General features: G+C 43.7%; 1 protein-coding gene across 1 annotated transcript in view; it reads left to right on the top strand.

Moving 5' to 3' along the window:
• Positions 1-26239, top strand: part of ADAM12 (ADAM metallopeptidase domain 12) — a 373095-nt gene that overhangs the window by 253327 nt on the left and 93529 nt on the right. Inside the window, exons 6-8 of the mRNA XM_007964392.3 lie at positions 11811-11997; positions 20872-20937; positions 22061-22132. Coding sequence (XP_007962583.3) covers positions 11811-11997; positions 20872-20937; positions 22061-22132 — 325 coding nt within the window. The remainder of the gene's footprint in view (positions 1-11810; positions 11998-20871; positions 20938-22060; positions 22133-26239) is intronic.

Here is a 26239-nt window from a genome sequence, read left to right as displayed (position 1 = left end):
GTGACAACTGGGGAAGGTATTCCTAGAGTAATATCCAAGCAAGACAAATCCTCCCATAGGGCTTGGCCTTGCCACTCAGTCACGACCCTCCATCCCTCTTCCCAGGCCGGCCCTGCAGTCACTCTGCAGTCACTCTTAGCTCTTTCAGCCTCCCACAAAGGTGCAGGGCAACTGTCAGGGTTGCCGGTTCCTTACACATCATGGTAATGACCTTGCTGGCCAGACTCTGCAGTGTCTGAGTCTCCACGTCCACCCCCCATCCCCAGGAGCAGGCACAGACCCATAATTTGGCAGAAAAGAATATTGTAAAAACCTTGCAGCTGGGATTTCAGGAAAAGTAAGAAGAGTAAGTGCTGCATTGTCTTGTGTCAACCACCAACAGGGAATGGGAATGGTGATGAGGAACGCTGTGTGGGTCTAATGAACTCCTCACTGTGGGCGCTCCTGAGAATTTTGACTTCCCAGATCTTTGTGCGATTGTTACAACAGCAGCAGACCGTGCATCAACAGAGAAATTCTGCAGCTGTACAGTCAACTTTATAATCTTTCAAGTCAAGAATCAGACCAGGGTGAAGGGAAGCTATATCCGATCAACTGCTCACTGACAGAAGAATCGATTGAGACTGGAAATAAAGGGGAAAAAAATGCAACTAGAGTAGCACCAGCCTGCTAGCTGTTAAGAAAGAAAACAGGGATTAAAAATTGTGTTAAACGTGGTGTGCTCCAAAAACATATATCTAGGAACGTGGAGGGAAGCTGGGGTGTCCTAGAAGACATATTAATTACAGCCCAACAGATTCCAGTTTTGCAGAGAAAGAACATCCCACATTGCTTTAAAAACACAGAATCACAAGTAAGCAGGAAGAAAAAAACTCTGCCCTGGAACACAGAAGAAGGAGGGAACCCAACAAGTTGTTCTTCATCATTTGAAGCTTGAAGCAGAAAGCACACAGAGAGAAAAACAGCACAATCTCAGTAGAAAGGGACATTAAAGAGGAGAAGGCTCTTGAATGGAGGGAATGAAGTGCAACATGGAAAATGGGTCATAAAACGGAGTTCAGCCATGGAGTTTATTCTTCCTTTGAAATGACTCCAAGTCGAATGTGAAGTTGAGGCCATACGTTAATTTTGTCCCATATCATATGTCTCCCACTGATGCACAACTCCCAGTTAATACAGTTTCGGTGCAGTGCTTGTGATTCTCCTCCCCCTTTTACATTCTGGTCCCCCATTGGCTCTGGTGGCTTGGTGCTCTCATTCCTGCCAGCCAGGGAGCCTGGAAGTACTGTTATGAGCTTCAGATAATCCACAACTCTGCAAGACACAGACATCAAACTGTCACTGAGATGGGAAGAGAATCCAGCTCTTGGCCCAGAGGAACTGACCTACTGTACTTTGTAATGGGACAGATGTCCAGCCCTGTCATGCTCCTGCTGGGGCATCAAAACAGCCATGCACCCATCTTCTGAGTTTGTTCCTAAATGCCATCTTCCCACTGCTTCAGCTCCTGGAGGGAAAATGTTCTTTCCCTTATTTTTCTGGTTCTCTTGCTCCACCCTCTCAGCTCCAACTCGGGTATCTGGCAGGGGGAGTCTCGTGGGCTCTTGCTGTTGGAATGAGTCCCAAGTCTTCATCACCTGCAGGCACAGAGGTTCGACTGAAGCTGAATTTCTTAAGGGCCCACCTGTGCTTTAAAAGACCCAAGCCACGCTCGCTTGCTAGATGAGGAAGTGGTATCTAGATCAGATCGTACACTGGAGACTGGTTGTAATCATAGTTATTTCCTTTTTAAATTGGGTTGGTGACACCTGAGCACCAGATGTCCACACACTCACATGCACAGGCGCCCACCTGCACACATTCCCACACGTACACCGCACACTCATAGGCGTGCCCACTCCGTGGGGTGGTGATGATAACTGCGGTAGCTCATACTTTATTTTTCATCATCGTTATGATTCGTATTTTCATGAGGATGGGACAGGTATCATTGTCACCTGAGCAGCCAACAAAGGCATGGCATCCTCAGGGGCCTGGAGTTCGTTCCCCAACCCCCAACATTGCTGTCATGCAGTTTGTACCTTGAAATCGCCATCCTCCCAAAGCCCTTTGCCTCATCCCCATATCACCAGCTGCTGACCCAGCTCACTCCCCTTCCTCATCCCAGCTGCAGACAGGGGCGCCTCTTCTGCACTGGCACTGTGCCTTTCCTTGTTCTCATGGGAAGCTCACAGAAGCCACGAACAGGTCTCACACTCCTTGGTTTACAGGTAAAAAGCAGAGACCACGAAAGTGACTTCCTCACGGCCTCTCAGTGATAGTGGTCAAAACTCGATCTTAAACCAAGTCTGGCTGACCCCCTGTTCCATATTTGTTCTGCTAAACCTCTTGCACGATTTGGATCCAACCTTCTTTTTCAGTCCCACTATCCCGCTCCTGAGGAAACCACCCTGTTCCCGCCATGCTGTTGTTTTGGTTGTTTCCAGAGCGTGCCCCCACATGCATGGTGCTGCCGCTCTGCCTGAGACAGACCATTCCCCGCTCTCCCTTCTGGCTTTGGAAGATCCGCTCTTCCCTCAAGGCCCAAGTCAAACACTGCTTCCTCCTCCAAGAAGCCTCCTCTGGTGTCCCCACCTCCTTGCCATCTGGCTCAGCCACATGCTGTCATGCATTTTTCTCACACATTGCAGTTCCGGTAGCATAGCAGGTGCTTTGTAAATATGTGTTTAAGACCCCTCTCCTTCCTTGCCCCGTGCCTTGGTAACTGCCATACTTCATTCTATGAGGTGCCTGCAATGTATAGGTCTAACACCCAGAAGGTCAGGTGCATGGAAGTGGCCTTGCCTTCGCCTTCCTTCTGCTAGACTGGGAGTTCCAGGAAGGCAGGGACTGGGTGCCCCAACACAGCTGTGTCCCAGACCCTGGCATGTTACAAGTACTCATAAGTAGTGCAGGAATAGATGTGCCCTCCCAAAGGTCAGGCGGTTCATAAACCTTAATTCTGGCCAATCCACTTTTTAAAAACTATTTAAAGTGCAGTAGATCGTATGAAGGAGGAAATTGGCATGGAATGGCGGTAAAGCCACTTTGACCTTCACCTTTGCACTTATGGCACTCACTCCGTCAGCATCTGTCTGACTAGCCCACCTGGCTCTCCTCCAACCTCTGGCCAGCTGTCTCTAGCCAGGTTTCCACACTGCTTCCCTTCTCCCTTCTGCTTCCTCACATGGAGATCTTTGGACATCCGGGTAAACTCCTGTGAGAGCCATCCCTGGGAGCCCACCTCAGCTGTTTGCAGAAATATTGTTGCATAAGTGCATGAGTCAGCGAGAGGCTTTGACTCACAGGCCGCAGGGAGCCACGGTGGTTTTGCCAGGTGGCATCTACTCTGAAGGACACCCAAGGTCAAGTCTCTCAGTTCTCCCCAGGCCCCACTGTCACTCAAAACTCAGGATGTCTCAATCTAAACTCCTCTCGGTAGGTCCCAGACTGGCTTTCCACCTGACCTCTTTTCCAGAAGGTCCACACCATCTCAAGTCTATAAGCCTGACCCCAGGGAGATTTCTATAACCTGCCTTATCCACCCAGGCCCTGCACACTCTCCCCTGTAGCGTCTCCTTCATCCCTCTCTTCTATCACCATCCTCATTCAATCCCCCTCCTTGATTTGAAAATTGCCTCCCCCACTGTGCTTCTGTCTCCACTCCTCCTTGCATCACCATGTTGCACACTCTAGAAGGTCATATTTTAAAAACACTACTAGATCATATCATAAATCCTGCCAACCCATTGCACTCCAGCCCACCATGGCTCTCCGTGGCCTACATGTCAAAGCCTCTAGTTCAGTCTTATGCTTGTTCAATAGTCCTGCAAATATTTAGTGATCACTTACTCACCTACTGGTCACGTGCAAGTTGCAAAGCTGGTTCTAAGAAAAACAACAGAAATAAGGAAACTATTCCCTGGGTGTGTAAAGGGAGCCAGATATCAATTTAATAAAATGTTGTTAGTGAGGGGAAGCAGGTTGCACAAAACCACATGAGGAATTCTGCAGAAGGGCCCTGGATGCTGGGGATCCTGAAGGAAGGGTTGGCTAACCTGGACCTCGAAGGTCATGCATCAGCCTCGAAGGTCATCCCCGGCATTAGTGCTGTGCGTGACCCTGAAGAGGAGGCTGGCCATCCAGTGTGATGAGGGCAAGTGACCAGGCCCAGGACCCGGGTCCTGACTGGGACATCTTGGCTCTGCTGCTGATCAACTATATGGCTGTGTCTGTTTCATAGGGCTACCTTCACAAACTGCCACAAACTAGGTGGCTTCAGACAACAGAAATTTAGTCTCTCACTGCTCTTCAGGCCAGAAGTCTGAAATCAAGGGGTCAGCAGTGTTAGTTTCTTCTGCAGGGTCTACAGAAGAGTCCCTCCCACATCTCCCTCCTCGCTTTGGGTGGCTTCTGACCATCCCTGGTGTGCCTTGACTTGTAGATGTCACTCCTGTTTCTGCTTGCATCTTCACTTGGCCTTCTCCCCTGCATCTGTGTGTCTCCTCTTCAGACTCTTCTAAAGACACGTGTCATTAGATTTACGGCCCACCCTAGCCCAGGACAATCTCATCTTGAGATCCTTAATTTAATTACATTTGCAAAGTCCCTTTTCCCAGTAAGGTCACATTCACAGGTCCAGAGATTAGGACTTAGACATATCTTTTCTGGGGGCTGGGGGGACACTATAGAACCTCCTACAGTGACCTGGGGGCGCTCATCTTTATTTTCCTCATTACTAAAATGGGCTTATGTTATCTGCTTTACAGGATTGCTGTAAATATTAAAGAAAATAATATATTCCTGGCTGGGCGTGGTGGCTCACACCTGTAATCCCAGCACTTTGGAGGCCGAGGCGGGCGGATCACGAGGTCAGGAAATTGAGACCCTCCTGGCCAACATGGTGAAACCCCGTCTCTACTAAAAATACAAAAATTAACTGGCTATGGTGGCACATGCCTGTAATCTCAGCTACTCAGGAGGCTGAGGCAGGAGAATCACTTAAACCAGGGAGTCAGAGGTTACAGTGAGCCAAGATCATGCCACTGCACTGCAGCCTGGAGACACAGCCAGACTCTGTCTTGAAAAAAAAAAAAAAAAAGAAAAGAAAATAATACAGTCGAGATCCTGGCTCATGGGGGCCATGGAGGGTCAAGAGTGACTGCTGATAGGTCTAGAGTTTTGCAGGGAGTGATGAAAATATTCTGCAATTAGATAGTGGTGATGTTTGCATGACTCAGTGAATATGCTAAAAACCATTGGATTGTATGCTTTCAAGGGGTAAACTTAATGCTATGTGAATTATTTTTCCATAACACTGTAATTTTAAAAAGGAGCCTGACTCAGGGCATCTCTTCATGCATCATAGCTGCTATTATTATTATTGGTGTGCTGGTAATGCTGGTAATAACGCTTTTTGTTTTTGAGACAGTATCTGACTCACTGTGTCACCCAGGCTGAAGTGCAGTGGTGCAATCTCGGCTCACTGCAACCTCCGCCTCCCAGGTTCAAGTGATTCTCCTGCCTCAGCCTCCCAAGTAGCTGAGATTATAGGCACGCACCATCACACACGGCTAATTTTTGTATTTTTAGGAAAAATGGGGTTTCAAGATGTTGCCCAGGCTGGACTGGAACTCCTGACCTCAAGTGATATGCCAGTCTCGGCCTCCCAAAGTGCCGGGATTACAGTCATGAGCCACCATGCCCAGTCCTTGGTAATAACTATTCTTAATGTGTTTTATCACAGTTTAAACTCTTCAGTCATGCTCCCACACCCTGGTCATGAGTTATATTTGAAATGGGAACCACAGGCAAGGGGTCTTTGCATGTCTCGCCTAGTGCCTTGCACGTAGTAAAGGGATAAAGAATATTTGTTTCGATTGTACCTGAGTAGTTCACGTGGAAATTACTGAAGCCCTGTGGTGCTTATGTGTTAAGTAATACTGCTGCCACGACTGTTTATCAAACATGTATGGGGTGAGATATTACTTTCACCCATGAGTTCCTCCAAAAAAAAAAAAGCCGAAATTAAATTTCAAGCCAACTGCTTTTCCACCGTATGATTGACAGCACCACACTGAGACCAGAAGTCTTTTTCTAGGAAATTCAGTTAGCAGTTGGACACTGAGCTAGCCAGGATAATTCATGTTTTTTAATCATCATCTTATTACAGGCAGTCAAAATCCATGTGCCACTGTCCTGCTCGCCGGGTACAGTCAGAAAAATCAGGATCAGGCATTAAGCGACCCTGGTGCCTGCTGCATCGTGGCTTTGGAGATTAAAAACTGAATTTTCAGAAGGATAAAAACTTATCTTGAGGAACTATAGGTCTCCTGAGTGTTCATTTTGAAAGCTAAAATAATCAACTAATAAAATTTTAATAGATTCCTCTTTGTTTCCAGTCAAGGAAAAACAACAGGATTTTACGTTTGAAAGGAAGGCTGCTGGTTCTCAAAGCAGCGGCTCCGTTTTCTCTAATTCTAATTCTAGTCCTTTTCTTTATTAATTCTGCTTTTTTTCATGCTCCTGCTGGTTCTGGGCCCTTCTCTCAAAACTGCACAAAGGGAAGCAGGCGAGTGTGAGGATGAGAGGTCCAAGCCTGGGACACACAGGTCCCGACTGGGTTCCCAGCTCTGCCACCTGCACACCTTGGACAGTGGGGTCATGGCGGGAGCTGCAGCCTTGATCAACAGAGGGCTCAATGTACGGAGCATGGCCCAGAACCTGGATCCTAGAAGAGTGCCACAGGGGGTGATCGTCACCACCCTGAGAACCCCTTTCTCTCTGCCCCAGAATGTGGCCTGAGCCTGGGGTGATGGCTGGCCCAGCCTCCTCCTGTCACTCTAGAGAAGGGACCCGCGGTCTTCATCTTTCCCAAACATTGGAGACTTTCTTCTCATCTTTTCCTCCTACTCTACCAAGGGAGAAAGAACCCCACATGCAAAGTCCACTGGATTTAAATTCCATGCTCTGACAGCCTTCCAACTTCAAGTTTACAACTCAGTATCTATGACATTCAACTTAAAACAAATTACATTCACTTATCTAACTCAGGGCCAGTAAGGGCTGTGAGAACATCAAAATGTTGTATCTCAGAAACCCTGAATGCTTGAATTTTGTGTCCACTGTTGTTTCCAGCAGTTCTTTAGAGCTAAATAATTAATTATACCCAAGACGGTCCAAAGCAATTATTTAATTAAGCTTATTATAGGCTGCCAATTGTTTGCAGTAAAGGGAAGGCCTTCATCTTGATTTCTCAACATCTGGCCTTTGGATGACTTAAAAGATAAAAGAAGATAAGGGAATATTTTTACGACTAAGTAACAATTACTAGAAGTATTCCACTAAGTAGAAAAACTTTTTCAGTAATTTGCTTCTCATGATTAGAACGTGGTGACATGTTTTACAGTAAGTGTTCAGCTTATTTAGATGCAATGTAAAATTGAAAATGTTGCAATACAAAATGAAATGTTACTGCCATTTTCTTTTTAGGGCAGAATTGATGGTATTCATTTCCACTTTCCCCTTGCCTGTTTTCGTTTTTTTGTTTTTGAGAGGGAATCTCATTCTGCCACCCAGGCTGGAGTACAGAGGCACATCTTGGCTTACTGTAACCTCTGCCTCCTGGGTTCAAGCGATTCTCCCACCTCAGCCTCCCGAGTAGCTGGGACTACAGGTGCGTGCCACCACACCCAGCTACTTCTTGTATTTCTAATAGAGATGGAGTTTTGCGATGTTGTCCAGGCTGGTCTTGAACTGTTGACCACAGGTGATCCACCTATCTCAGCCTCCCAAAGTGCTAGAATTACAGGCATGAACCACTGCAGCCGGCCTCCCTTTGCCTATTTTTTAAAGTTCGCGTCCTTAATTTAGGCTTTTAAAACTCAACTTTAATAAACAAAAATCCTCTCCTACCTATTCCAAAGTTAGAAGTCTACATTTTATTTCATAAAGAACATCTTAGAGAAAGAGACACAAGCCACTCCACAGAGTTGTTGACCAAAGTAATTCCTGAGTGATCTGTTTGGTGATACACATGGACACCAGTGTGGAGGAAGACAATACTTCATAGAATGACTTTTAGTCAATCTGGCCTTTGGATGACTTAAAAGGAGACATGAGAACATTTTCATGACTAAGTAACAATTTCTACAAATTTGGGATTTGAAAATATCAAAAAACGTTTTAGTTGCTCCAAACCACATTGGACTCCCTCTTCTCTGTAGCATTAAGTTTTATGGTTCTTTCAATGCACATCTTAGCTCTCATGTGATTTCTAATTGTCCCAGGTATCTCGATGCTTCCTTGTCTATTAGGATACAAGCATCCTGAGCATGATAGATCTGTTTCTCCCATTGCCCATAACAACTCATAAAACAGGATTGGTAGAGTAAGCCAGCTAAATAATAGTGAGTTGATTAGTCCGTATTTGCTTACCGGTTGTGTTCAGAATAGATACTTGACTAACTCAAGCCTCTTCCTTCCGTATCGTTTGAGCGTTGAGATACTGTCAATCAATTTTTTTTGGTTTTTTTTTTTTTGAGACAGAGTCTCCCTCTGTCACCAGGCTGTGCGATCTCGGCTCACTGCAAGATCCGCCTCCCAGGTTCACACCATTCTCCTGCCTCAGCCTCCAGAGAAGCTGGGACTACAGGTGCCCGCCACCACACCCAGCTAATTTTTTTGTATTTTTTTTTTTACTAGAGTTGGGGTTTCACCGTGTTAACCAGGATGGTCTCGATCTCCTGACCTCGTGATCCGCCCATCTCAGCCTCCCAAAGTGCTGGGATTACAGGCATGAGCCACCATGCCCGACCTGTCAATCTATTAAAATTTAAGTGTTGTTAAATACTACCTATGAATGAGCCATCAATGAGCATAGGATAATAAATGACTGAACAAATAGGTGAGCAGTAATGAATGACATAGGAACACCTTACACAGTCCCTTCTTTGGAAAGAAGCTTAGATTGAGGAAAACTCATGGAGTTTGCAGCTTGACCAGCTATTCCTCGAGGATTGATGTATACCTAGATCCTTGGGTTGCTGTAATATAAATTATATATTAGAACTAATTATATGTTATAATAATACATATTATTTTATATTGTATATAATTATATATTAGAACTAATGCCCTAAACCTCATTTCCATCTCTGTAGACCTCATCCTCAGTCCTGAATTTGCTAAAATACTCTGCAAAATTTTGTGGTTATGTATGTTGGGGCTCAGAAACTGATACTCCAAAATATGACTCTTTGACACGCTGAACTGTAGAAAAACCCTCAAGGTCTCTCTGGCCCCTGGCACCCACCTTCACCCCATCTCTGTCTCTCCCAAAGCACAGGATGAAGTTGTTCTCTGAAGTTCCTTTATCTCCCTAAACTGGACACCCTCCAAAAAAGAAATCAACTACCTTGGTCCCTCTCTGAGTTTTCATTAACTCATGTCACAGGAAGAAAGACTGAAGCCTGTGGACACATCCACAGACTTTTGTCATAAACAATCGTCTGCTCTGCGGGCCCAACAGACTTTGTCCCAGGCCACTGTGTGTTCTTCAAGCCCAGTGAATTCCCCTAAAAATCACTTATTCACCCCCTAAAATTATCCATACTTCTCTCCCTTTCGCCTAAGAAGAAGGGTATATAACCGTCTGTACCCCCAGTGAGCAATCATTCTTCTACAATTCACCTGTGCTATGCATGTTAAAATAAACTTGTATGCCTTTTCTCACATAATATGTCTGCCTTTTGTCAGTTGATTTGTAGTGAACTTTCAGAGGGCAAAAGGGGAAATTTTCCCTTAGCCCCTACAGGTATGGATGTGAATTATTCTAGGGAGAGTCTGAGGAGGTTCATGTCTCACAAAAGGTTAGTAGTCACTGTATTAGAAGGGTCCATTTCCAGTCAGATGAAATTTGCGTGAAAATTTTGTGTCTTTCCAAAGTGGAGAGATAGTGGTCACCTTGCTAAATAACATAAGGTACTAGACACGTGGGAATTCAGAGCTGCCAGTTTGCTGTTACCCTAATTGTTATTTCTCCAGAGAAAACCTTTCTCTCAACATCAGGAAGCACCTTTTAAATTAAAGCACTTCACTGCCCCACCATAGGAAAGAGAGAAATGAAAACCAAGCTGCAGGCCAAGGTTCCCATCGTTTGAAGGAACCCGACAGCCCCAGGCTAGCATTACTCATTTCCAGGGAGTAGGACGTGGCCTTAGCCGTGAGCTCCAGAAGGTCAGACATGTGCCATGGTCCATGGCTAAATGTCACCTTCTGTCTCTGCAAGTTAGAGTCTTCAGCAAATTTGTCCATTTTTAGAAAGAATCTATGCTTTTATTCCCAAACCTAAAGGTTGTCTCAAAAGGTTCTTTCTTAGTTATTGTCATTCCCAGAAATGTATTTATATTATTCATGCTATATTTTGTATCACAGAGCCATGAGTGACCAGTATTCCTATGAGCAGATGGGTTAACAAAATACAGAACTTTCCTGAAATTGTCAGTCTTCTGATTAACATGTTAACAAACGCCTAATCCATGGATCTGCCCTTATTAATAGTAAAGAGAGCTACCACCTCTCAAGCACTGAGTTGGGGCCTCCCCTGGGCTAAGTGTTTTGACTCAATGACGTAGCAACCCTGAGAAGTAGGTACCATTATCCTCATTTTACAGGTGAAGAAACCAGGGCTGAAAGAGACTAAGAAAGTTAAGGTTACAAAACTAGTAAGTAACAAAATGGAACTCAAACCCAGAGCGCTTCCAGACTCCAGAGGCCACCCTTGCAACATTGAGACTGACACTTCTCTCTGTAGTGTTCCTCGATTCCAGAAAAAGCTGAACACAGGATCCAGAGGCCAGACCTGAGCCTCCAAGAAGCAGTGCTAATGCTCTGTGTACTTAAGTGGGTTCTTTTATGCACACATCTCCCACAAATTAAATAAGTAAATAAAAAATATAAATTTGTACTCATGCTTATAATTCCATCAAATATTTAGGGAATAGGGCTGATCAGGATAAATAATTAGATCTAGGAATTGTCATTTCATAAAAAGATTTCCTAATGACTTTTGGAGCAACTTGGATGGAACTAGGGCCATTATTCTAAGTGAAGTAACTCAGGAATTGAAAACCAAATATGGCATTTTCTGGCTTCTAAGTGGGAAGTAAGCTCTGGGTCCACAAAGGCATCCAGAGTAATATAATGGACATTGGAGACTCAGAAGAGGGAGGCCAAGAGGTGGGGGAGGGATGAAAGACTACCTACGGGGTACAGTGTACACTACTCGGATGACAGGTACACTAAAATCCTAGACTTCACCATTACACAATTTATCCACATAACCAAAAGCTACTGTACCCCTGAGGTTACTGAAATCTTTTAAAAAGTTAAACATTTCCCTTTTGCCATGTGGCTGCTAATTCAGATACAGTTATCTTTTAAGCAGTTGAAACATCTTTTTCCTCATTCTTCTTCCCGGCAATATATCTTTGAGACATAAAAAGTGATAAAAACATACAAAAGCAAAAGGCACTGTATTCTTTACCATAAAATATTTCAAACAAAAGACAATTCCTAGGTTAACTTTCCAAAAGATTTGTGAAATGAATCAATGCAGACATATGTCACAGAAATGTCCTTTCTGATTAAAATCTGAGAATATAAATAAATTGGTGTTTCTTTTTTCATTCTCTCTCTTAAGAGCTGTGTCTTAGCCATAAACAAGAAGCTGCCCTTAAAATTAAATTTTTTTCTTATTTATTTTTCAACAGGGGACTTATTACGTTTGAAAATGAAACCTATGTCTTAGAACCAATGAAAAATTCAACCAACAGATACAAACTCTTCCCAGCAAAGAACCTGAAAAGCATCTGGGGATCATGTGGATCACATCACAGCACATCAAGCCTCACGGCAGATCATGTGTTCCCACCGCCCTCTCAGACATGGGCCAGAAGGGTAAGAGGGACACCCGATTTTGTGTTTCTGGGAAGCTAGGAGCTCAAGCTATGGATACCCAATACTATGATATCTGGAGAAATGTTGCCATCTAGATGATGTGGTATCTGGGGGATGGAAGTACCCAGTTTATCTGGAGGTGGTAGACATTATACAGTGGAGCTCAACCATAACCCAAATCCCCATCACTGTATTGGAGATGTCAGCCTCAGACTCATTAAAATATGCTGGGTGAAGTCACATAGTGGGGATCAGAGGATGACAAAATCACCATTCATGAAAACTCCCAAGAGACCCTCTTATGGTCCTAGGCCCAGGGTTGGGCCCCACCATGGCAAGCAAGACAAGATTGGACCCTGACCTACTCTCTAGCAGCTCTCCATCTACTGGAGGCGAAAGACCACACAGAGCCTTCTTTATGAGCAAGTTTGGGTTCTTACTGTAATTCGCACAGAATTCTCACTCTTTGCCCACACACTTATGCAGAGGCGAATAGGGCCTTCCTCCACGTGGTGTGCCTCAGGAATCTTGCTTACCCACAGTCCCAGCTGCGAATGCTTGTCCTAGCAGTCTGTGTTTTCTGGCCACCAGCCCCTGGATCTGCTCATAAAATGTCTTCCTTTTTGCAGCAGCACTGGAAAGAGTAGTTGCCTAAGGGAGTCTGTGCTGTAGTCTTCCCTTCCTGACACGTGGAGTGTCCCACCATGAAACCTCCACCCCTAAGGGCGGCCTGCCCTTTTTCTGTCTGGCATTATGTGGGCACCAGAGGCCACAGTAGAACTCTGTTAACAAGAATTAAAGGCGATCATTCCCAACATTTGGCTGGAGGCTCTGAATTTAAATGAGCAGAAACAGATAGGAAATTATCAACAATTTCCTGGTGTTTCATTTCTGGATTTCCTGTTCCTCTGTGGACAAGAAATCAAGAAAATTTATAGATAGGATGTCACTTGTGCTTATATTTGACTGTCCGGGAACATTTCTTCCAGGTTCTTTCTAACACATTGTTGTCTCCTAACTTGAATTTCAGTAGACCACTGCTTAGCACTCAGCATTTAATGAATATTATTCTTGGTTCATTCTAAATCATTTTTCTATTTGGAAACAGTAGAGGTTATCCCAAATGATATCTTCTCATTCTTTTTTTTTTTTTTTTTTTTTGAGACGGAGTCTCGCTGTGTCTCCCAGGTTGGAGTGCAGTGGTGCAATCTTGGCTCACTGCAAGCTCTGCCTCCCAGGTTCACGCCATTCTCCTGCCTCAGCTTCCCCAGTAGCTGGAGCACCCGCCACCACGCCCAGCTAATTTTTTTCTATTTTTAGTAGAGATGGGTTTTCACTGTGTTAGACAGGATGGTCTGGATCTCCTGACCTCGTGATCTACCCGCCTCAGCCTCTCGAAGTGCTGGGATTACAGGCATGAGCCACCGCGCCTGGCCAATACCTTCTCATTCTTAGAATTCCCCTCATACCTGTGGATAGATGTCTGTTCCCCTAAAACTGCTCTTACCTGAACCAGTTCAGGACTTTTAACTCTAATTTTACATTCATTCTTTCAGTCCAGGTATTCTGCTTGTGTAACCCTCACGTCTTCTGTTTGCTAGTGTGTTTCTAAGAGTTTCTATGGCAGGTGCTCACAACCTCTTTTTCGTTTCCTGCCCCATCACAGGACGGAGAGGAACTCTCCCATCTTGTACTGTGGCTCACCTTGACACTGCTGCTTGGTGGCAGAACACTGTATCCTAATCCCCAGGAACAGAACTTGAAAATTATCACCCCCCAACCTCCACCCCCACAAGCTCAGGAGACTTTTCATCCTGTGCTTCTCCCCGCTACCTGTCTTAGTGATGGACTTAAAGACCAGCCTCTGGGGTCCCATGGCGTGTTTATTTTACTCTTCAGATGCTTTTGCCTTTGATTCCAAACCGTGAAGAAGATGTGATTAAGCTGTGGCTTTACCGGTCATAAACAAGTAGAACATTTGCATTTTGTTTTCCAGGCTCTTTGCTTTGAGTACCTTGTTGAATGCATGTTGCCCACGTTATGAGATTTATAACTTGATGGTTTAAATGACACTCAAATATGTTTGTCGTTTCATTTAGCAGTACAAACTTGGTCTGTACTTGCCAGCCATATTTTAATTCTTTTAGCTTACAGCTCTCTAGAAGCATAATTGTAATTTCCAGTCATTTTGACTTGTGGAGAAATGGGGAGAATGGGAATAACAATGGTGCTTTGTGAATAATGCGTGCTGAAGTGCAAATGAGCCTTTAAATTGAAAAGGGAAGGCATTGATGCCGGTCAACTCAGTTCTCAATATTTCTCTCTAGAAAGCGCTGTGATGGTTTTTATGGAAGAGAAAGCATCCTGGACTTAAAATGCATGTATATAATGAAAATGGTGCAAAAAATAATTTCAAATATGTGGAATCCTTGTGAATTGGAATTATATAGTAGATTATTTTGGTTAGCACCTATGGTAAATATGAAAGGGACATTTCCTGCCCTGCTTACACTGCCTTTGTTTCACTCTTAAAAAAAAAAACAAAATCAATGGAAAGGCTGCTAACTAATCTTGTTTATGCAATGCAGCAACTGCATTTGCTTTTTCCCTATATTTTTCTGCCCCCACTAAATGTTAACTATTGCAAAGACTGGTTTGCAGACTCTGGTTTTTCTGCAGATGTCTGCGTTTTTCTTCACAGAGCATCAGGAATAAATCTGCACTCAGGGTATACACTGGCTGTGATATAAACCTGAGCTATTGTTTGTCTTTTTCACAAGTCTCTACATTAGATTTTGGTGAGAACCCAAGTTGCCCCTCGAAGGGCCCAGAGAATCAGGGGTGTCACAATCAGCTCGTTCTCTCTGTGGATTTTTTAGTCCAGCCTGAAGCCTCCTTACTGTTCAGCTCCCCCACGGCAAACTCCTTCCCTCTCCATCGGCTACTCATTCAAGAATGCAAACCAATTTTAACATTATCCTAAGCAAACTCTGAGCAAGGCAAAGACGGTACATCTACTGGAAAAAATCACATAAGACATCCCAAAGGCAAATGCAAATTAGTTTTGAATTGCCTTTTCTTTAGGGATTATCTGCGCCATTGTTCCCCTCCATTAGTATGGATAATTATGAGTGAAATAGAAAAGTTGCTGCCTTCTCTGAAAAGAAATGTTTGCTTGGGCCGCTGTGTACATATAGGACAGCGAGTTGGGGAGGTGCTGTTTTGCTTCCTCGAAGGTGGCCATTCTGAAATGAACTGGTGCTATTGCTTTTGTGTTTCTAGACAGCCTATCGTATTTGTTTAGTAGAAGGCACAGTAGTGGTGGGGTATTTGTAGCCATAGTAGTATATAACACATTATATGTAGAGCCTAATGAGAGTTGAATATCAGGAACTGGCCAGAACTGTTTGAAAACTCCTTAATTATGACAGGCATACTGAATTCCTCTCTAACAACCATTCTTGCTTCCATGCCTCTTCTAAGAGACTATCATGTTCTCTTACTACCTTAGTTGTTCTTAAAGCTTGGCAGTGGGGGCCGGACACAAGGCTCACACCTGTAATCCCAGCACTTTGGGAGACTGAAGCAGGCGGATCACCTGAGGTCAGGAGTTCAAGACCAACCTGGCCAACGTGGTGAAACCCTATCTCTACTAAAAATACAAAAATTAGCAGGGTGTGGTGGAAGGCATCTGTAATCCCAGCTACTTGGGAGGCTGAGGCAGGAGAATCGCCTGAAACCGGGAGGCAGAGGTTGCAGTGAACTGAGATCGCGCCACTGCACTCTAGCCTGGGCGACAAGAGTGAAACTCTGTCTCAAAAACAAAACAAAACAAAACAAACAAACAAACAAAAATGCTTGGCGGTGGGGAACAGGGCAGCACCACTTCCTTGGCCCTGGGCTTTGAATATCTATTTGTGTGAGTGGAGGCTCCAGTTTTCCAGGTGTGGATTCCTAGTGAGTTTCAAATCCACTGAAGCTCTGGATAAATAAATAATAGACCTCACTTGTGTCATTCGTTTTTAAGGCTTACTTTCAATACTTCACACTTGTCCCTATTAACATTCAGTTTGCCAGATTGAGCCTATTCTCCTGGCAGTTTGTCTCATTTGTTTACTTCTGCCCACCTACATGTCAGCCAGGTGTCAGAGGCTGTATCCTGTGTGGATATGATCAGTGTGTGCTGTCCCCATGCCAGTCACAGTCAAGGATGGTGGAGACAACATTTCCTAACTGAAATCGGAGCTCAACCTACAAATATGTGGAAAGTGATCTTAGAGTCAAGGCGTGGAGCCTTGCTTGAGCTAATACTGATTTTTTTCTTTTCTAGAGGAAGAGAAACCAAACTTTTGATTCATTTCATTTGCTGATCTTGCTGGCAATGGAAATATTTACTCTGGTCTCATTGTGATTATTTTTTTCTGGCTATCGGGTGATAGCACAGCTGGCTTGCATGTGGCTGCCCATGTCCACCATGACTGCCACCTCTCACCTGGACAACTGCATGGCCTCCTCGCTGCACTCTCGGCTTCTAATATCATCCAGTATCATACCCTAGAATCCATTCTCCTTCCAGTAGCCAGAGCACTATATATAATATATACTATATTGTGTATTACTATATACTATATACTCTGTATTATATAGTATATTATATACCATATATTATATACTATATTATATATCATAGTATATATACTATATATACACTATATATTAATTTTATATACTATATAATATATTAATTATATATTAATTTTATATAATATGTAATATATTAATTTTATATAATATATAATATATTAATTATATATCAATAATATATAATATATTAATTAAATATCAATAATATATAATATATTAATTAAATATCAATAATATATAATATAATATATTAATTAAATATTAATTATATATAATATAATATATTGATTATATATTAATTTTATATAATATAATATATTGATTATATATTAATTTTATATAATATAATATATTGATTATATATTAATTTTATATAATATAATATATTGATTATATATTAATTTTATATAATATATTGATTATATATTAATTATATATAATATAATATATTGATTATATATAATATATTAATTATATATAATATAATATATTAATTATACATATTATATATTAATTATAAATATATATATTTTGAGATGGAGTCTCACTCTTTTGCCCAGGCTGGAGTCAGTGGTGCCATCTCAGCTCACTGCAACCTCCACCTCCCGGGTTCAAGTAATTCTTGTGCCTCAGCCTCCCAAGTACCTGGGACTACAGGCGTGTACCACCACACCCGGCTAATTTATGTGTTTTTAGTAGGGGCAGGGTTTTACCATGTTGATCAGGCTGGTCTCGAACTCCTGACCTCAAGGGATTTGCCCACCTTGGCCTCCCAAAGTGCTGGGATTACAGGCGTAAGCCACTGCGCCCAGTTGCAATACTTTTAAAATTTCACATTCAAGGCCCCCATGCTCTTAGATTATTAGGCTATCACTCAACCTCCTTGCCATGGCCCCAGTGTCCTGTCCCCATCTTCCACCTCCTCTCATCCATTCTTGTCCCCCATTCGCCAGACTCCAGCCATACGGCCTGTTGCCAACACCCACAAGCTCTCCACAGCCTCAGGACATCTGCTGTTGCCTTTCCATCTGCCTGGAACACTGTTCCTGCAATCTTTCCACACATGCCTGCTTCTCATCCTTCAGGCCTCAGCTACCTTAGGCCTGCCCACTGCCCACCTTCATCCTACCTGCAGAACCCTGTTTATTTCCTTTATTGTACTTTTCACAGACTCTCTCTTACTTTTGTTAATTCTGTATGAGCTCACCTTCTCCAAGCCCCCACCAGAATATGAGTTTCAGGAGGACACTGGGTTTCAGGAACGTGGGTTTCCTGTCCACACTGTATCCCCAGCACCCTACACAATGCCTAGCACAAACAGCATCCCTGGTAGATAGCGTGGGATGAGTAAGTGTTATACAAATGATATGACCCATATGAAGAAAGATTTGCAATAAGGATTTATTGCAGCCCCAGTCTCAACTTGCTTTTCTAACTTGAGTTAAGTTCCCATTGCCAGAGTCCTGATTGCAGGCTGCTTGGGGGATATTTATCCTTGGAAACTTGGCTGTGATGACTTTGAGAGGCCCAGGAACTGGTTCTCTCTTGAGCAAGATTCAAAGAAGGCCTCTGCCTCCACCTGGGAATGGAGACTTTTGGGCCAATCTCAGAGGCTGCTGTTCCCATTTGAGGAAGGGCTTTTGTTCATAACCCCCAAAATGAAAATTCAATTGAGCAACCAGTTTCTTTTTTTTACTTTTTTAAAATTATTATTTTAATTTCTTCTTTTTTTAAAAAAAAAGAGAACAGGATACACGTGCAGAATGTGCAGGTTTGTTACATAGGCATACATGTGCCGTGGTGATTTGCTGCACCTACTGACCCGTCCTCTAAGTTCCCTCCCGTCATCCCCCACCCCTCAACCGGCCCTGGTGTGTGATGTTCCCCTCCCTGTGTCCATGTGTTTTTATTGTTCAACTCCCACTTGGTTCTCTGTTCCTGTGTTAGTGTGCTGAGGATAATGGCCTCCAGCTTCATCCATGTCCCTGCAAAGGACATGATCTCATTCCTTTTTATGGCAGCATAGTATTCCATGGTGTATGTGGACCACATTTTCTTTATCCAGTCTATCAGTGACGGGCATTTGGGTTGGTTCCATGTCTTCAGCAACCAGTTTCAAATGTTGCTCTCTATATCACAAATTTAAAAACATGATTCTTTGTTGTTGTTGTTGTTGTTGTTTTTAACTGGACAGCCAGATAGGTGGGAATCACGTGGGGATAATGTAAGCCTCTCTCTGTGTGTGCAGCTAGCAGTAGAATAAGCCTCTGCCCTGAGCCGAAGACTCCCCCAGTGCTTTTCTTTATTATGTGGTTAAGCTTCCCTCTGAGCTTGCAGTTCTCTGAATTCGTGAGAAAATGTAGACTTCTTTGAAAATTGCAGAGACAGGAAAATTGTGTTCACATGTTTGTTTTTATTATCTGGAATTGTGTATTTTCTGAATGGCGATCCTAAGCCAGTTGGAAATATCCCATGGTCGTTTATGTCACCCCTCTGCAGGCTGAAAAGTGTAAACGTCTAAACAACCAGATTCCTTTCCATGAGTTTTTCAACAAGAGATTAGGTTTTCATTTCTAGAGCTTTATTTTCTTCCGCATAATTAGCCAAATTTGTTAATGGTTAATCAGGGAATTGTGGACAACAGAGAGGGTTCTGCCTCTTTCACGCCTCAATGAGGAAAAAGGGCAAGGTCTTCACACGTCCAGAAGGTGACTCATTTTGTGTGCACCTGTGGGTACCATGGGGGCAAAGGTTTTTTCTTTTATAAGTAACGCATAGTTATCCCCATAAAGCATGCCTACAGGTATACTTACAAAGCCTGACAGTTTCTTCTCGTAACGTTTAAACGTATGAGAAATTGTACCTTTCCTGATACTTTATTTTTCCTTTTCCATAAGGTTTCCAGATATCTTTAGGAACACCTAAATTCGTGAATTAGCACAGCTGGGCAGCAAGAAGGAACACTGCTATAATACAAACATTTTTCTTGTAAAAATCTGTTTGGAAGATCCCGGACTGATGAGGATTTGTTTTATAAAAGATGTTTCCCTCAGGATTATGTGACTGGAAACCTGGCTCAAAGCATACTTTCGTGATTTTCTTTTGCTTTTGTCTGAAAGAGTGGTTATAACATGCAAGTTTTTACCTTGAAGCAGTGTGCGTAGTTAGCTCATAAACCAGCAATATCAGTCATCAGGACCAAAGACCAACTCAACCCCCACTTCCTCCAACTGCATTTTATGGCAGAAACAGAAGGCTTTGTTTTTTGTTTTTAATGTTTGCTTTTCGAGACCACCCTCCATAAACGGCTTTATTTCTCTTAAAAATGCGTTTGGAATTCTCCCAGTAATCCGCAGAAGAGTGCGAATGCTTTTTGAGGAAGTTTGATTAAAATGTGACCCACTTCAGGAGCCGCCTTTGTGGGGGACCGGGTTCCTATTTCTGCTGCCTGAATCATCTCCATTCATCCACTTCCATATCCACTTTCCATGTTCTCTCAACTGTTTCACTCTTACGAAATCCCTGTTCTCCAGGGACATATTGCAGTCTTATTTTTTCTTAACTTTATTTCTTTCTCTTTCTTTTTGCTCCTTTTTTCTCCTCATACCTTTCTCACTTCTCTGTTCATTAGTCTGACCGTTCCCTTTTCTCCAGACCGCCCCAGTCTTCCATTGCTTCTAATTAGATTTTTATATGATCATTTTAAAAATGATTTTACGGTTCCTGTTCAAAATGTATTCTCCTCCACTTTTCTCAAGTCTCAAAACAGGTACACTTAGACCATAAAGACAAAGGGAACAGCCACAATGCATTGAACTCCATCATCTTCTCTAATGAGCTTCAAATGTGCTACACGTGGTCTGAAATACATGACCTTTGACTGGCTCCTGTTCTAGAGAGTGCATTGATTCTGTTTGTTTATGTGCTTGTTTTGTTTAACAGTCTTGACTTTTTCTGCTCCAATAATCCATGATTCAGCAGAAAGGTTAAACTCCTTTTTAAGGGTTTTCCAAGTGGAAATGGAAGCTGGTCACTCACGTTGAGAAGGTTTTACAAAGAGATGGTTGGAGCTGGGGTAAACTTCTAGATGGAATGGAGGCATGGGGGGCCTGGTGGGGATGGGGGGTATACAGTCTCAACCTAAAGTGTTTGGACTGAGAGACACTGGCAGTGTTCCGGAAGCCCCAGAGTGGCATTAAGAGAGACTAAGTGCATGTTCACTCTTGGCAGCATAAAAGGGAGACCCTCAAGGCGACCAAATATGTGGAGCTGGTGATCGTGGCGGACAACCGAGAGGTAAGAACCTTTTGAAATTTCTCAGTATGGTTGTTGAGAGAAAAAAGAAAAAGGACATGTTCTGCAAGTTATTACTTGCTTTAATGAACCTCATTTCCTATGTGCTCTTAAAAGCAGTGGAAACAACCCATTGAAACAATGGTTTTCTGATTTTATAAAGTATACAATATTAAAAGTTTATTTGATCTATAAACTAATGGCAAAACCTGCAGGAAAAAAACAGAGTTGCCCTATAGCTAAGCGCTCCAAACGAGGAGAATTAACTGAGGGGAATGACAGAAGGCTTTAGATTATATTCTAAGACATTTTGGGGAAAAGTTTAGTCTTTAAAATGGCACATTAAAAAAAAATCGCATATGTCATTAATCAAAATGAATGAATGAATGAAGACTGTAGAGACACAGCAGAAAAATCCTCCCCTCTGAGCTATGGCTTGATACTACATCCATTTTTTATTTAAATTAATTTTGAATTAGTTTTTCTAAAGATTATCTTCTCTGTATTTACTTACTGCCTCATTGGCATACATGAATTGGGTGATTGGGTAATATTTTCTCATAGACTCTTTCAACACATATGAATGAAACATAGGCTTGACTATTTTTCAGAAAACTATTCCCATTCTGGAAGGTCAGATTAGAGAGGGGAATGGGAAATTTGTTGATTTTTTTTTTTTTTTTTTTTTTGTCTATTCTCCTCTGGATTGTTTGACAAGTTGCCATGAGCTTCTATTACTTTTACTTTTTAATTTTTAAAAACAAATACAAAGAAAATTTCTCAGGAAGTTAAAATCAAGTCGATGATATGAAAAATGGCTTTGGGCTGACTTCTAGTTGTCTGTTTCCTCTTTGCCAAAACATGTCACTGCCTCCATCATTTATGAGGCTGGAAAATTGCAGAAGTTGCTGTCTTGAGAGCACTTGGCTTAGGCAAATTTCAGGGAATTTCAGGGAGTCCCCAGCCGGGAAAGTTATTCAGCAGGATGCAAGCTCATTTCACCATGAACTGTGGAGGGTCCCCAGTGGTTTGTAAAATCCCAAGACTTCACATTTCCAGGAGCCAGGAAGATGAGACATGATTGATATTCTTGCTGGTATTAATGCTGACATTTAAAATTGTTAAGTTTCAGAGGCAAGGAAAAGATCTGGAAAAAGTTAAGCAGCGATTAATAGAGATTGCTAATCACGTTGACAAGGTAAGTTCTTTTTCGGTAGTTAAATCATTCAGATCATGTAAATGTTTGGAAATGAGATTGGGGGACCTCATCTGACTTAGCAAGGAGACGAGATTCTGCCTCTGGGCCTTGGGTTGGAACTGTTTCCTGTCCTCTGAGTGTCTAATTCCTGGGTCCTAGGGCAGCTTCAGGAGATGCCAGACCACAACTGTCTGGACTTTGGTGGCCTTGGGGACATGTCTTCCTCCAGGCTGTCTTCTGGTCAGGTGGAATACCAGTCTGAGGGTGTTTTGGACTTCCCAGCTAGCTCCAGAACCCCTACAGAGTTCATTTGAGCCTTTGGATTGCTCCTGAGCCAGGCCTCTCCCAGGTCTCCCGATGACAGATCCCACAGGCCCCTGCAATCTGTCCCCATCATTGCAGGCCTGTACTAATGTAACCCTAAGGGTGGGCTTGCATTTCTAAGGGATCCACAGGCTTCACCATCCTGGAACACAGGAGTTGACTTTCAGCTCAATCAGCTATTGGAAAATCCCTTGCTAAGAACAAATAGGTCAGAAACTCACCTTTCACAAAGATGATTTCCTTGCTGGAGGAGCCCCTGGAAACCGGGTCCTATTCCTGGGGTACTTGTTCACTAACCGCTCCTCACACTGTGGGCCGGCAAAGAAAATGGCAACGCTCTCTGTGTAAACCACCTGTCCTTCCTCAATGCATCCTGCTGGAGAGGATGTTGGCTGTTTGATGCTGATGACCCTCAGCCTAAAATAGGCTTCTTACAAGTCCCGCTTATTGGAGTTGCCCTGGGAGCTTCTGAAAGCATTGCTGCTTTCAAGGGGCAGGGCAGGGGAGGAAGTTAGACCTCAGAATTTTCAGAAGCTCCCCAGCAATTCTCATGTGCAATGTGGATGGCAACCGCTGTCCTAAAGCAACCATAGTCTCTCAGGAATACTGAGTCTCTTGCCTGCGGGGACAGTGTGAGAAGGGATCTGGTCATGGCTGAGCCTTTCACAGCCATGGTCCTCTGAAACAGCAGATTTTACACACAGTGGTTTGTGAGGGTGCCTCACTCTAGCCTTGTTTCCAAGCCATCTTATTCGATTTGAATTGCATTTTCTAAGTTTTCAGAAAAATGAAGGCAAAGGCCCTTCCAGAAATTCGGCTCCATGTTGCAAGGCCGTATGCACTCTGCATCAATAATTCAGAATGAATCAGGTGTGGTTCTTCCACTTGAGAACGTCAAGGCTGGTAGGGAAGCAGGCACGCAACCCACATAGCACGTCCAAGGCATTAGGAACTAGATCCGAGCTATGAATGGAGGTTTATGGGGATGCAGAAGAGGATCGCTTACTTCTTCCCGGGGCCAGGGAGTCTCTGCAGGGAGAGGATCCTAAAAGGTAAGTTCAGTTTCACCATGAGCATAGCAGAAGAGGGAGTATGTGTGATGTGGACATGTATGCGTTTCGTGTGCATGTACATGCATGTGTGTTCCTATATGTGTTCATGTGTGTGTTCATACCTGTGTGTGCCCTGCATGCGTGTATGTGTGTTTGTGTACATGCATGCTCATATTGTATGCAAATGCATGCATGCAGAGCTAGGGCAGGAGGAGATGAAGCTGCAAAGATTCACAGTGCTCAGGGCCCCGGCTGTTCTACGAAGCCATCTTGATGTTATTCTGCAGTGAATAGAGAGCTAGGTGAATGTTTTTAAGCAGGGGAGAGACACATAGGATGGTAGAAAGATATCCCTGCAGTTAGTGTGAAGGGTGGAGTAACCAAAGACAAATAGGGCTGAGAGAAGCCTATTGCATAGAAATGATAAGGGCCTGACCGGGAGCAGTGGCTCACGCCTGTAATCCTAGCACTTTGGGAGGCCGAGGCGGGCGGATCACGAGGTCAAGAGATTGATACCATCCTAGCCAACATGGTGAAACCCCATCTCTACTAAAAATACAAAAATTAGCTGGGCATGGTGGTGGGCACCTGTAGTCCCAGCTACTCGGGAGGCTGAGGCAGGAGAATTGCTTGAACCTGGGAAGCCGAGGTTGCAGTGAGCAGAGATCGCGCCATTGCACTCCAGCCTGGTGACAGAGCGAGGTTCCATCTCAAAAAAGGAAGAAGAAGAAAAAGAAGTGATAAAGGCCTGACATGACCCAGGGCAGGGGAAGTGGGGATGTGAGAAGGACGAGGATTGAGAGATGCTTGAAGGGATGTGTTTCCTGATTACTATTTTTACCAGTTACTGTGTGTCAGGCTCTAAGTGCTTTGCATATGCTCTCAGGTACGTACTATTGTTCCTATTTTTAAAGCAGAGGAAGCTGAGATGGGCAGAGGTTAGTCATTTGCAGGACGAGGGATGAGTGCTAGTCTTGCTGAACCCCAGCGGCAAGGGTTCTTGGCTTTGACTCTACTCCACCTGCTGTGAGTCAGGACCTCATGACGACCAAGCAGAGGCTGAGGGCGAGTGGGGGACCATGTGACCCCCAGTTTCGTTGGAGTGGAGAGGCAGGTAGACGATGCTTCATACCCAAGGAAAGCAGGAGCAGGAAGAGGAGTTCTGAAGGGTACTCTGAGCAGTCAGAGATGTGGGCTTGCCACTCAGAGAGAGGCTATGGCTGCATGGAACTTTCTGGAAGTCAGAAAAACCCACATGGCCATTGATATCCTGGGATGGTATTGCCCTTGTCCACCTTTGAAGTAGGTCAAACTCCCTGGCAACCCCTGCCTGTTGATGTGTTTTCAGTAGTTACTCTTTGCAGATTCAACTTTATCCCAAAGCCCAGGTGCAGGAGAATCCTGGTGAAAGGCGAGTCCTGGCAAGGGGATGAAGGGTGGATCTTAGAGGAGACATCAAAGATAGCGTGGCAGTTAGAACTGGACCTCGGTCTAGGCTGGACATTAGAATGCCTGGAGGGGAGTTTGTTTGTCTATTTGTTTATATGTTTACTTTTAGAAATACTGATTCCCACACCTGGGCCCAGGGATTCTGATTTGATTGACCTGGCGCGGGGCCTGGGTACAGATATTCTCCAGGGTCCTCCAGTTATCCTAACATGAAGCAGGACTGAGCCACACTGGCCTGGAGGGCGGAAGGCTTAGGTGTCTGAGCTGGGAGCGCAGGTGCCATTCCGAGGCGAGAGAGTTGGATTGTTGCCCGGAAGGCCTCGGGCTATCCTCAGACTGTCCAATGAGGAGAGAACGCGAGTTCTTCTTAGACCTCGGGAGCAAAAGGAAATGATAAACTATATTAAACCCAAACTGAAAATTGCTGAAGCCCCATTTTTAAAAAGGGATGTGTTTGGGTCCTCTGTGTTTGTATTTCTTTACATTTATTCTAGGTTATATCTTGCTTCAGTTTGCAAAACCAAAAATGAGCAATTGGGGGTTTGTTAATAACTCGTACTGGTAATTAGAAAACATTGTGCCTTGGAAAAGTCCTGACGGACTGCATGGAGTTTGCCAGCCTGGCTGTCCTTGTGTTTCTGGCAGGGAGAGAGCTGATTTGCTGAGCACACAGCTACCCCTGGCCCTGGCATCCCTGTCCATCCCCAGCAGATACCAAAGACCTTGGAGGAGATACCCAGACACCCTGGGAGACTTGGTGCTTCCAAGTCTATTAACAGATGACTCCCAACTCTGTTACACAATTCTCAATTTCAGTTTTTCAACTCTACAAATGAAAGTGTCTTATCCCAGAAAACAATGACTGTGCCAGTGGCAACTTCCTCATTTGCTAAAGTCTTGGCTCTCCTGGACCATTCTAAATTAATAACTGCTGGCTGCGTGGAGAAAGAGGACATCTCAGACTAGAAGGCAGAAGAGTGGTTTAGTGACGAAGGTGACATTCTGGAATGTTCAGGAAAGTCCCCCATAAGCAAAACACAGAAGGCATGTTTGACACTCATGCTTCCAGGCCAGATGCTGAGAATTTTCCCTGGGTCCTCATTACATTCCCACAGGAGCCCGGGGAATGCACCTGCCAATGGAGCTATCGTGGGGTTTGCATCTTCCACCCTTCGCCTCCAGTCTGTCCTCCTTATTCATTAGGAAGCTAGTGTCAGCTGCAAATTCAGGGAACTGCTTCTGAAAGGACTCATTGCCTATGTATTTAATTTCTTTTTTCTTT

This window comes from Chlorocebus sabaeus, chromosome 9, assembly GCF_047675955.1.
Source record: "Chlorocebus sabaeus isolate Y175 chromosome 9, mChlSab1.0.hap1, whole genome shotgun sequence".
Taxonomy (NCBI): Eukaryota; Metazoa; Chordata; class Mammalia; order Primates; family Cercopithecidae; genus Chlorocebus; species Chlorocebus sabaeus.
Note: the sequence above shows the minus strand (reverse complement) of the source record. Positions and strands in the feature narration are given on the sequence as shown.